This window comes from Mus musculus, chromosome X, assembly GCF_000001635.26.
Source record: "Mus musculus strain C57BL/6J chromosome X, GRCm38.p6 C57BL/6J".
Lineage (NCBI taxonomy): Eukaryota > Metazoa > Chordata > Mammalia > Rodentia > Muridae > Mus > Mus musculus.
In genome coordinates this window covers 45085199-45097279 of record NC_000086.7, presented here as the reverse complement: position 1 = coordinate 45097279, position 12081 = coordinate 45085199, and the positions used below count along the sequence as shown (strand labels likewise).

Below are 12081 nucleotides of genomic sequence, written 5' to 3'. Positions count from 1 at the left end.
GAAGTGACTGTCTGAAGAATGAAATAAAATATTTAAAAATATTACCTATGACAAGTAGAGATTATCTAGAATATATAAGGAACTCGAAAAGAACAATAACCCAAATACAAAAACTCAATATAAAATAAAATACCAATAGTCTCCAAAGACAGTTCAGAAAATGCTTCGTGTTTAGAATCATTGAATATTAGAAAAATCAAATCCTCAATGAGATATCATACATCACTTCCTCCAAGTAAGAATAATTATTTTGAAATATATATACCAAATGTAGTAAGCATTGGAGGAAGGTTGAAAAAAGAAAAAAGCCTTATACATTGTTGAAAGGATTATAATTTAGTGCAATATTTTCAGAAAACAGCATGCTAAGAACTTCAAAAACTTAAAACTAAGATTTCTATATGACTCAGAATTTTCACTAATTTCATTTAAATGGAAAGTAAATGAAATCAGTATAATGAAGAGAAATATTCAGTTTTTTGTGCATGATGGCACACTTCCCAATACTTAAAGGAAATACTGCAGGTTTACAAAATGAAAGATCATTCAGTCAGATAAACTGAAAGCCTATCATTTTCACCAGATGAAATGAACTAGAGAAAATGATAGGAAAAAGTCAGACATAGATAAGTGATCTCATTTGTAAACACAATCTAAATAAATTGGTGCAATTAAAGCTGATAAGGACTACTTACCAGAAGTTGGACAGATTCATAGGGAGAAGCCATTGTGGAAATATTTAATCAATGGATATTAAGGGATAGCTGAAAGATTTTGGAGTTCTGTTGTATGGTGCTTTAGTTATAGATTCCAATTATGCACAGTATTTCTCAAAATGGCAGAAAAAAACATTTGTAATGTCCAGTATATAATATATATGTATGCCAAAACATTACATTAAATCCCATTTATATGCCAGATTTATGTTTTCATGTATCTGGCAATGCATTTGAGTGTGCAAATCTAAGATTTATTTAACCAATACTATATGACACATGAAACATGATGCATTACATATAAAAGATAACATAATATATAATATATAACATAACATGAAATAGGATATATTATGTATAGTATCTGATATATATGATGATATTATATTAATATATATTTGATTATTACGGACAAAAGAAGAAACTGGATGTTGTGACAAACACCTGTAATTTCAGATTTGAGGAGGATTTTGGGAAGTTTAAATTCAATCTGAGGTACATTGTATAATCTCTGTATAACGCAAACAAAAAGGAATACCAGCATAGGAAAGTAGAGACAAAAATTGGTCATTTAACACAATTTTGTAGTATCATTTTCTTTTTAGAACTTTCAGTTCTGTCTCATTATAAAGCAGCTGAGCAATATGTTGGGTTGTCTATGGGATTACCCTATGATGAAGCATAGTACTTTTTGCTTGTCTATAATTTATTTTCTCCCTAGTTTTAGCTAGATAACGTCAATGAGAACCACTGACCCTGAATATACATTTAGAACTTTTGACAATCAAGATCTTTCAGGAATAATAATGTAAAGCAATGGTTGTACTTTGATATGATTGTTACAGAATAAACTCTATCCTCTGTATATATATATATATATATATATATATATATATATATATAATCACTCTTGTTTATTTATTGAAACCATCCACTGTGGATGAAGGATTTTATATGAAACAAAATGTAACTCTCCAGAAAATGTTAAGTAACTGGACTTATTTACTGTTCTTGTTAATTTTCTGAATAATGAGGTATAATTATAAAATCATCCCAATTTAGATAATGTGTAAGTCATATTTTTTTTTATTTTGAAGTTTAATACCTGGTTTTCTGTGCTTTGATTAGTAACATGTACACATATTTTGTCTAGACTATAAATATTATAAACAGTGAAAATACATAGAGATATTACAAAGTTCATGTTCTACCATGTATCTCCCAGACTATATAGGACATTAAAATTTAACTGGCATAGTTTATAAGAATGCAGTGAGAACTTTAATAAACAATTTAACATTAATCTTCTTGTGACATTGCTGTTATTTAGAATAGAAAATACTTCACCCATTCACATTATTAACAGGGAAAAACTACTTTGTTCCTGCTTATCTTTTGCTTTTTCATTCAGGAACAGCTCAACCACAGTGTAAGACATAAAGAAAAAATATATAGTCAGGAGACTTAAATATGCCATTGTGAGCATTTATCATAATGAAATAGGATTACTATTGGCTCAAGATGAATCAATAATTTAGAAATTGTACTTTTAAGCAAATTAATCTGTTTTTAAAATATTTTTTGTAGGTCACCTCAGAGTTCTCAGGGACTAAACCACCAACCAAAGAGTATACATGGAGGGACTCATGGCTCCAGCTATATATATAGCTGAGGACTGCCTCATCTGCCATCAATGAGAGGGGAGGCACTTCGTCCTGTGGAGGCTTGATTCCCCAGAGAAGGAGGATGCTAGAGGGGTCAGGCAGGAGTAGATGGGTGGAGGAGTATCCTCTTAGAGGCAAAAGGCAGGGGTATGGAGGGAAGACTGGGAAGGTGGATAACATTTAAAATGTAAACAAATACAATTATTAATAAAGGAAAAAAGAAAAAGAAAAAGTATTTTTGTCATTGTGATAACAATGTGACTCAGGATTCTCTATAGAAGCCATGAATAAACACAAATATTTTTATTTTCCTTGCATGTGGGAGCAGAACCCCAGGCTTTTTGACACTTGTGTGCATTTGAAGCGTGTTATGTGGCCACCAAGCTCTAAATACAATAAGAAAAACACGTTTATCCTGCAATGCAAAAGCAAAAATATAACCTCAATGCCTCATTTTGCTGATAGTTATTCTTTGATTCCTAGTATGTGTTCAGTGTTCAGAAATGACATAAAAACTAATAAACACATAAAGAGTGTTAGGAAATGGGGAACAGAGTTGTAAAAGAGCAGACTGTATTATGTATTATAGCACTTTTTGTTATAGTATTTTTGTCACAGATTGGTGTAATTGTACATAGCTTCTTTTTTTTTAGCACATATCCAAAGAATTCCCTTTGCCAAGGAAAGGAGACCCTTTCTTGTTGTCATCCACTGTATCCTTTGGGAAATCTCTGGAGAAACAGCACTGGCTTTCAAAAAAACAACTTGATTTCTTGTCCAAAAAATCTTTTAACATCTGGTTCAAAAAAATTTGTATGGCAATAAGCCTGTCCCAGTCTCCTGCTCAATAAGCCTGAAAATTCAATAAGTGTTTGGAATGCTAAAACTAAGCTACCTCATAGTGAGCAGCTGTTAAACATTTTGCTGAGTATTCCTGCTGACCTGGCCACAGTGATCTGATGGAACTCTTCCAGCTTCAGGACATAAAGAGAGAAAAGGAAATGCCATCAAGCACCACGCAGATGTTTCTGAATACAATTATACTGCAGCATGCACACTTATTGTAATGTATTATGAGATAAATGGAGAAAAAGAAACCCCACAGAACCTTGTGCTTTTTGGATGGTTGCAGTCGCAAGGACCTAATAATACTATTAAAATATATTAATTATTTTGCTTTCCAATAAGAATCATTCACATCAGCGGTTTATATCTTTTTATACCTACTCTACCACATATAGTACTGCATGTGACACATGTTCATCTTAAGTATTCTTCAGAAACATTTCCAATTTTGTCATTGTGTAGGCCACCACGAGATATTAAATTATAGTTCAAAGTGGCTATCCTTGAACCCTGTATTCAATGTCCACATCACTGTTACTTGATTTTGCCCATGTTACTATCTGGGTGCTTTGATATATTTTCAAGTATTCATTCCAATAGAGATGTCATAGAAAACATAGCAATATTTGAGAGAATTATTCCACTTAAGATATTTATATCTGTAATTAAAAATTATGATTCTTCTTCTAAGAAAGGATAAGAAACCTTGTTCTCCCCAACTCTCTCTCCAAAATTTTGTGTATCAAACCATATGTTTACCAAAATTGAGAATGTAAATGACTGATCCTACTTCAAGTAGAATCCCTGAAATATGACTTTTCCTGATTTTATGATCATTTATCCCTATTTTATCTGATTATTAAATGTTTTCTCTGTCCAGGCAGAGTAGAGGGTGGATTTGAGTTAGATATCATCAAGATACATTTTCCCAGGTGACTCATTCTATTTTCTGTGCATCTTTTCGGATTCTGCAGACTCTTTCCTGTCACTGTGAAAGTTACCTTAAAGCATTCATCCAAATTTGAGCAACCATCCTAGCTTTAGGCATGTAGAAATTACAGACTCTAGACTTTGCTAACAAGGTCCCCATTGCTATTTTTCCAGAGTCACATTGCAGCACCAGTCAGGGGCAAACAATGATAATGATTCAAGTAAGCTCTGTAGGAAATGCTAGTGTATATATACATATATATATATACACTAATTTCCTGAAACACAGACAACAAACATTAAGGTTTTGGTTTAAAAAATAAGCTAGAACATTTAAAATTGTGGAATCTTTATTAGATCTCTAAATACATAAGGCACATTAGTGCTAAACAAAATGTAAAAGGATAGAGAATTTTATATATGAAGAAAGTGAGTAATGTTCAACTCTTTCCCCAACCCTTTTTCTCTTTGCAAACTCTCTAGTTTAAGTATGGAGGAGGGTACATTGCTCCAGTGTTGTAATGAAAAACATAAGGCAAAAGGGGAGGACCAAATCGCAGTGGAGAAGCAAAAGCAGTAGGCATCACAGGAAATGGATTGAATGCTGGAGCTTGGGGAGGCAGAAAGCAATGAGCAGAAGAGCAAGGTAAGCCTGTAATACTGGGTGACAAAGGGAGAGAAGGACTCTGTTGCCAATTATCCATAGGGTGCCTTGGGCTACCCAGTGGGAAAGAAACATGAGCCATGTTGCCTCTGTTTGCCATTCTAGCATTTCCTGGAGTCACTTCCATCATTATCCCTGATCTAAGCGTAGGGATATATGGAGGACCTCGTGACTGTGAACCCCTTGGTGGAAAGAAGCCCTGGGATCTAGGCACAGGAATATATGGCTTTGAGTTATTTCCACTTCTCTCAAGAACCCTGCTACCAACTCTTGGGCCTCCGATCATCAGTGCCATAGGGCTTCCAGAGAATTCTTGGGACATATTAATAGAATCATGTCCCTTCTGGCTCTGGCTCTCCAGGCCCTCTGAGCTGTTTATTTCTGCTGTTGCTAGGGACTCTTCCTCAATAGCAGGTGTTAGTGTAAGAGGGTGTCTTGGAGCTCTTGGATTTTGAGGAATGCGGGCTCCTGTTCTTGGCACATTGAAGGGAGGTCTCAAGGAGACAGGAGGGCGGGTCCAGACATCTGCATCATCCTCATCATCCTTCAACATGGAACTCAGAGAGCGGAGCTGCACATTGTGGCATGTCTCCTTGCTTCTGTTTTTATCCACAGGAACTATTATGGGTGAATGGCTATGCCCTGCAAGCCTAACAAAAACAGAAATGAAAATTCAAATAAAATGGAAATACATTACCCAGCAAATATTTCTAGCATGTGATTGTATTTCACAAACATAGGAAATAAAGGAGTATAGGTTTTCCCTCCATATAGTCATATAAACATTTTCCTAGCCTTCTGACACTCCCCTCCCTCACCAACAAACAAAGTCAGAAGTCACTTTTAGTACATGATCTCCCATAATGGCTGCCCTCTGTGCCTGTTTAATTCCTTATCAATCAAAGGTAGTAAAAATGCCTATTTCCTTCCCAGTTGACAGAAAGTAACAGCTCTGTCAAGTCCTTACAAGATCTATAACCCACTAAGCTCAGAATTCTGATTCTGGCAGGAATGTTATGAGAAGTCTCTGGGGAGTTGGCACAGGAACTCAGCATTACATTCTATTACAGAAGTCAAAGGAAGATTAGTCATTCTCTTTAAACATTCTGCTTCTTTCTTTATGATTCATCACATATTCTAAACAAACTTTATTAAAATTTCTTCTTTTAATCTACATCAAGATCTATTAGAGCAACAATTTCCCCATGATATAGCCCTAATGTTTAGGGCTTTGTAACTTTCATTTCAATCTTACATTTACAATCGTTAATGTTTTTGATGCTTACAATTCATAATATTATCTACAATTACATTTCTTTAACTTTTACCTTCTGATCCTCTTGTCCTTGCCATAGTAAACACATTAATAACAACAAAATAATCTTTTGCCTTCAAATTTAACTGAGTGGAACTCAGTTTTATACTTACCCATTTTCAGTACAAGCCATGTAGAAATAGGATAAAGATTACTTTCATGAGATGGAAGAGCAAACCAGCTGAACACCAGCACCAGCCGAGTAGTCTGGAGAAGTGATCTTTGCTTCTGCCTCAGAGAGGTTTGGCAACTGGAATGAAGGCAGGAACCAACTGCATTATTCCATACTCAGAGTTCTATTAGTGAAGTCATCAGTTGCTAGGCAAAGGAGTGAGGAAGGCAGACAACAGGGAACAGGGAAGGGATAAATCTGTATACTCCTTCAAAGCTAAATGTGGAACTGCTTTTGACAGAATAACAGTTGGACACAAAAGACACTTCCTAAATCAACTCTGCTACAGACTAGTTGGAATGAGAAAATATTTCAAACAGGGTTTAAAAGTCATATAGGCATGATTTGTTTCTCTCTTTTAAAGTTCTTATTATTGTTTATCATTTTTAAGCTTCTCTTATTTTTGTTTGACGAAGCATTATCTTTTGTCCAAAGTTATTTCTGGACATTCTTTATAAAAGAGAGTGTTCAAATATCACATGATGTGTAGACACATATTTTATTTATTATTATTACTTTGTATAATACTCAATGCTTATTATGCAATATGAGTACCTTGCTTGGAAAGTCATATTAATATTGTGAAGAATAGGGATTAGTGAGCTAAACTGTCAACTTTTGACCATGAAACAAAAAAGCATTATGAAAATCTTCCATGATAATTATTGTGGACTTTGCTTTTGTGTACTATAGTCCTTTGCTTCATACTAGATTATAGTTTATTATCTGTCTATGTGTGTATATGTGACTGTGCTTTTCCTAAAATGGAGCCAGGCAGACGTTTCAGTGTGGCAGAAGGATAAATGCTATAATGTGTATCACAGTTTTATGAGTAGTTGACCACATTTTGCCTTCAAACTCTTTTGCAGGTAGCAGTTTTGATCCTTCCAACAGAAATATCACCTGTTTTTCCCCCCTTTTACTAGGCATACTTTCCTATGGAATAATTGCTGTGAAAATACAGAGGTCATAAGATTACAATAATTTTTAATGCCACCAACTTAGATCACTTCTTCCATTGTACCTAAAATTCACATGTAAAACTAAATCTTGGCCAGGAAGCAGGAGTAGGTGAGTTGGGGAGCAGGGTGGGGGGAGGGTATAGGGGACTTTTGGAGAGAAAACTAGGAAAGGGGATAAGCATTTGAAATGTAAATGAAGAAAATATTTAATAAAAAACCAAACTTTGAAAATCATCTGTTCTTTATCCAAAAATCAATGAGTACATCCTGCTATATTTTAAGTAATATATACTTTATTGTTTTCATTAAGAAAAGAAAAAGGGCATTTGAATATTATGTGTTCTGATATTTATCTGGATGATAGAGATAAGAGGGGGAGTGCCAATGCAAAGGATGGTCACTGCTAGAAATAACATAACTCATCATGGAAAGGATCTTTTGGGACTTTCAGGATGTATCTTCCTGCCAGGATACCTTGTCTCTTTCTTCGTATGCTATTGAATGCTTTTATACCATTGAAACACGAAAGTGACATGTTCCCAACACCTTTCCCAGGGGAACCTGGTCACTTGCCTAGCATGGTTTAGTATTAAGCAATCTTTTGGTTTCCAGTTTCAGTTTATGCTAGCTTCAATTTACTCCTTTTCCTCATGTAAAAGAAAACTTACTATTAGCACTATGATAGAACTTTAAACTTCATTTAGCCCTTATCACACAGAGGAAAATATAACCCTTAATGCCTACTAATTCTTAGTAATTCATACTTACATATAGACTTTCTGTATGAGGGATTTAATGGTTTCATCTGAATAATGATATTAAAGAACTCAGAACCTACTTAATGCTTGTTCAATTAGATATCATCTTAATTGGGATTCATGAAAGAAAAGGATAACTAATAAAGCCCAAGTAAGTGAGAAGATTGCCAGCCTGTGACACCGGAAAACTGTAAACATCCATTAGGTAATAAGTAATATTATACCTTAGAAGATGTTCACACATTACTTACAGTGCTTAATTATTGCAGGTATTTATTACTGTGGTATGTGTGGATAATAAAATAACATGTAATCCATAGTACTATAATGTTTTTAAATTTTTCTAGGGAAACAAAATTTTATCTATAAAATAAATAATAACTTATTAATCTGAGTGGAATACAAATTGGATAACATTAATTACATGATTTAAAGCAAAATAGAAACCTATTCTTCAGATCTATAATGCTTGCTAAAATAGTTCCCACACAGTACATATGAGATTATAAGCTTTGTTGTGATTCAATGCTGGATATATTTATATGGTCATATATCTGATTAAATGAGTAAAATACACCTTATGAACAAAACAAATGTGAGTGAAAAAATTAGGATAATATTAAAATTTTATAGTTTAGATTTTTAATATGAACTAAAGCTTCTATTTGATACAAAAGAAATACAATGATCTACTTGGATCATCTAGAGATAGATGTCAACCACACACTTAGTAAAATCTCACGTGTTATGGTATATTTAATGACAGTGAATCCTAAAATTGAATTTAATTAAAAAACAAGATATATTAAGTTGATTAAAAATTAAATTTATAAAATTTTTTAAAAAGACCTAGAATCATTTCTAACCTATCTTTAGAAAAATAAAAACAGAAAAAAAAAAACTGTTAAGCAGCCTAAACAATTTAGTTTCTTTGAATAAGAAGTCATAACATTGATGTTTTTTTCTATTATTTGTTTAGATAGCTGCTCAGAGAAGGTGCAAATAAATAATTAAAAAAATGATAATTTGCCAAAATCTAGCATTGTTGTGAAATCAGCTAGGCTCTAAAGAATTTCATTACCCATGGCCTCTTCCTTGTGTCACACTTCCCATACCACTCTCAGCTTTCAAAGACTCTGTTGAGGTGCTATTCAGATGCTAATTGAGGAAAGTGTAAATATATGTTTGTTTTTGTTCAGTAACTATGCTGTCATTAAAATTTTACTTTTCTGCCAGACTCTGGTCTTCTGTGTGTGTATGTACGTGTGTGTGTGTGTGTGTATGTGTGTGTTTGTTGTTGTTGTTGTTGTTAAAGAAACATTGCAGCTGAATAAGGACTGGAAAAGTACTATTTAAAATATTCTTTTTCTCTTCTACTTCAAAAAATATTCCAGGAGCTGGAGACACAAGGGTCAATCTCTCTGTTGCAGTCAGGCTAATAAGAAGGTGATGAAAAGATTGGCATGTTGATCTCCTGGGAGGCAGTTGTCAGAAAATTCTATCCTTTAACTCATCTTCAAATGTCCCCATGCCTGTAGAATACTATCCAAGTTTAGGATGTCTAAAAAGTACTCCTAGAAACTAGACCAGTTATTTTAGGAGTGTACAACTATTTAATTCAGTGCATTAAAGCATAGGAGTCATAAAAGCATGACATTAACCCAGAATAGGCTATACAGTGTTTCTTTTCTGTATAGTAACATTCTGCTGTGTAACCATGAGTCCTAATTCTGTCCCCTCTACTGCCAGCTGTTCGGGTTGCTCTGTGTGATGAGACATGGGAATGAACAGGTGAGAGTAAGGTTCTCACCAACACTGTAGGCAAAAGCAATTTTCAATTTGTTCCTTACTCTGGATCAGTTTAGTGCTTTGATTCTCCCCTCTCTCCCACTATGTGTATAGAAAAACACAGAAGGAAAAAAAAAGATAAGTAATTTTTGAGACAGAGTTTCTTCATTATTTCTATCTTTCTGGCTGTCTTAGAACTTTCTACATAAACCAGGCTGGTCTTAAACACAAAGAAATCTACCTCCCTCTGTTTCCTGAATACTGATATTAAAAACCTACATGACCATGCCTTGCCCAAGAATCATATTTTAAAACACTTACAGTTTATAATAATCTATGTACGATTAGCTATATATTGAGAATTTATCTGTTTATCTACTTAATATTTATATTAAAATTAAGGCATTTACTGTGAATAAATCCATTTTATAGATATCAAAAGCAGAATTGTAAACAAAATAAAAATGTTCTGATATCACAGATAATAAATGGCAAACAACATTCAAAGATACTCTATTGATCATCAACGAAAGCACTTCATCTATTTTACCATGAGGTTCTCATAAATCATATAGATGTGTGTTTTAGCATATGTAATGTGTGGACTTAGAACTTTATTCATCCAGAGGTAGTTCTTCAAAGAAGAAATAATCCATGCTGAAATATTTACACCTCCAATTTCTGCCTCATACAGATGCAAAACGTCACTGAATCCTTGGACATTTGCTGATATTCCAACTGAACGATAAGAACTGCAGACCATGTCAGAAATATACTGGAGTGGACACAAATGGAAGAATTTGATTATATAATATCAGTATAACCTACATTAAGATGAAATTAAACTGAGAATAGAAGCAAATTCCAGTGATGGAAACACATTGCAGATTGACACAGAAAGATAAAATTTGTTTCCAGCAACAGTCTTAAAAATAAATAAATAGATAGATAAATAAATACACAGTTTCAGAGTCTGACATATGGATAAGTATGACTTGATCAAATCCATTCATTTCCTCTTCTCAAATTTCCAATGAAACAAGTATTTCGAAGGATCAAGATTCTAGAACCTGTGGTTTATCACCCACTCTGAGTTAAACAACCCTTTCACAGGGTTTGCCTGAGACAATCTGCATATCAGATATTTACAATACAATTCATGACAGTTGCAATATTACAGGATAAAGCATTATGAAGTAGTAATGAAAGTTGATATAGTTGGTGTCACCACAACACAGGGAACTCTGTTAAGGGTCTCAGCATTAGGAAGGCTGAGAATCACTCTTCTGGACAGTTTGTTGTTTAAAAGCGCTGACTACTCTTAAAGTACCAAAGTTTGATTCCAAGTAACCACATCACTGCTTTCAACTATCTGTAGTTCAATTTGTTAGTATCTAATACCCTCTTCTATGTGGCATGAGAACCTGGGTATGCAGATAGTATACTATACCATACATGTAAGTCAATACACTGCACACATAAAATAAAAATACATAAATATAAAGATATCAAATATTTTACTACTAGTTAACTCTTGAGTAATAGATTTAAGGAATAATATTGGAACAACAAAGCTTATCATCATGGTTGAATTATCTAGATGTAAAGATTACAGTATTACACAATGGAGTACTACTCAGCTATTAAAAATAATGAATTTATGAAATTCCTAGGCAAATGGATGGACCTGGAGGGCATCATCCTGAGTGAGGTAACCTAGTCACAAAGGAACGCACACAACATGTACTCACTGATAAGTGGATATTAGCCCAGAAACTTATGATACCCAAGATATAAGATACAATTTGCTAAACGCATGAAATTCAAGAAGAACGAAGAGCAGAGTGTGGACACTTTGCCCCTTCTTAGAAATGGGAACAAAACACTCATGGAAGGAGTTACAGAGACAAAATTTGGAGCTGCGATGAAAGGATGGACCATCTAGTGATTGCCATATCCAGGGATCCATCCCATAATCAGCTTCCAAATGCTGACACCATTGCATACACTAGCAAGATTTTGCTGAAAGGACCCAGATATAGCTGTCTCTTGTGAGACTATGCCGGGGCCTAGCAAACACAGAAGTGGATGATCACAGTCAGCTATTGGATGGATCACAGGGCCCCCAATGGAGGAGCTAGAGAAAGTACCCAAGGAGCTAAAGGGAACTGCAACCCTATACGTGGAACAACAATATGAACTAACCAGTACCCTGGAGCTCTTGTCTCTAGCTGCATATGTATCAAAAGATGGCCTAGTCGGCCAT

The 12081-nt window shown here is 34.2% G+C and overlaps 1 protein-coding gene across 1 annotated transcript; it reads right to left on the bottom strand.

The window, feature by feature from the left end:
• Positions 1–4488: 4488 nt before the first annotated feature.
• Positions 4489–6376, bottom strand: Prr32 (proline rich 32). Its single transcript, NM_026841.1, has 2 exons — positions 6249–6376; positions 4489–5470 (listed from the first exon to the last, which is right to left on the bottom strand). Exons 1-2 carry the CDS (start codon positions 6266–6268, stop codon positions 4636–4638), a joined length of 855 nt encoding a protein of 284 aa, NP_081117.1. The 5' UTR covers positions 6269–6376; the 3' UTR covers positions 4489–4635.
• Positions 6377–12081: the final 5705 nt, after the last annotated feature.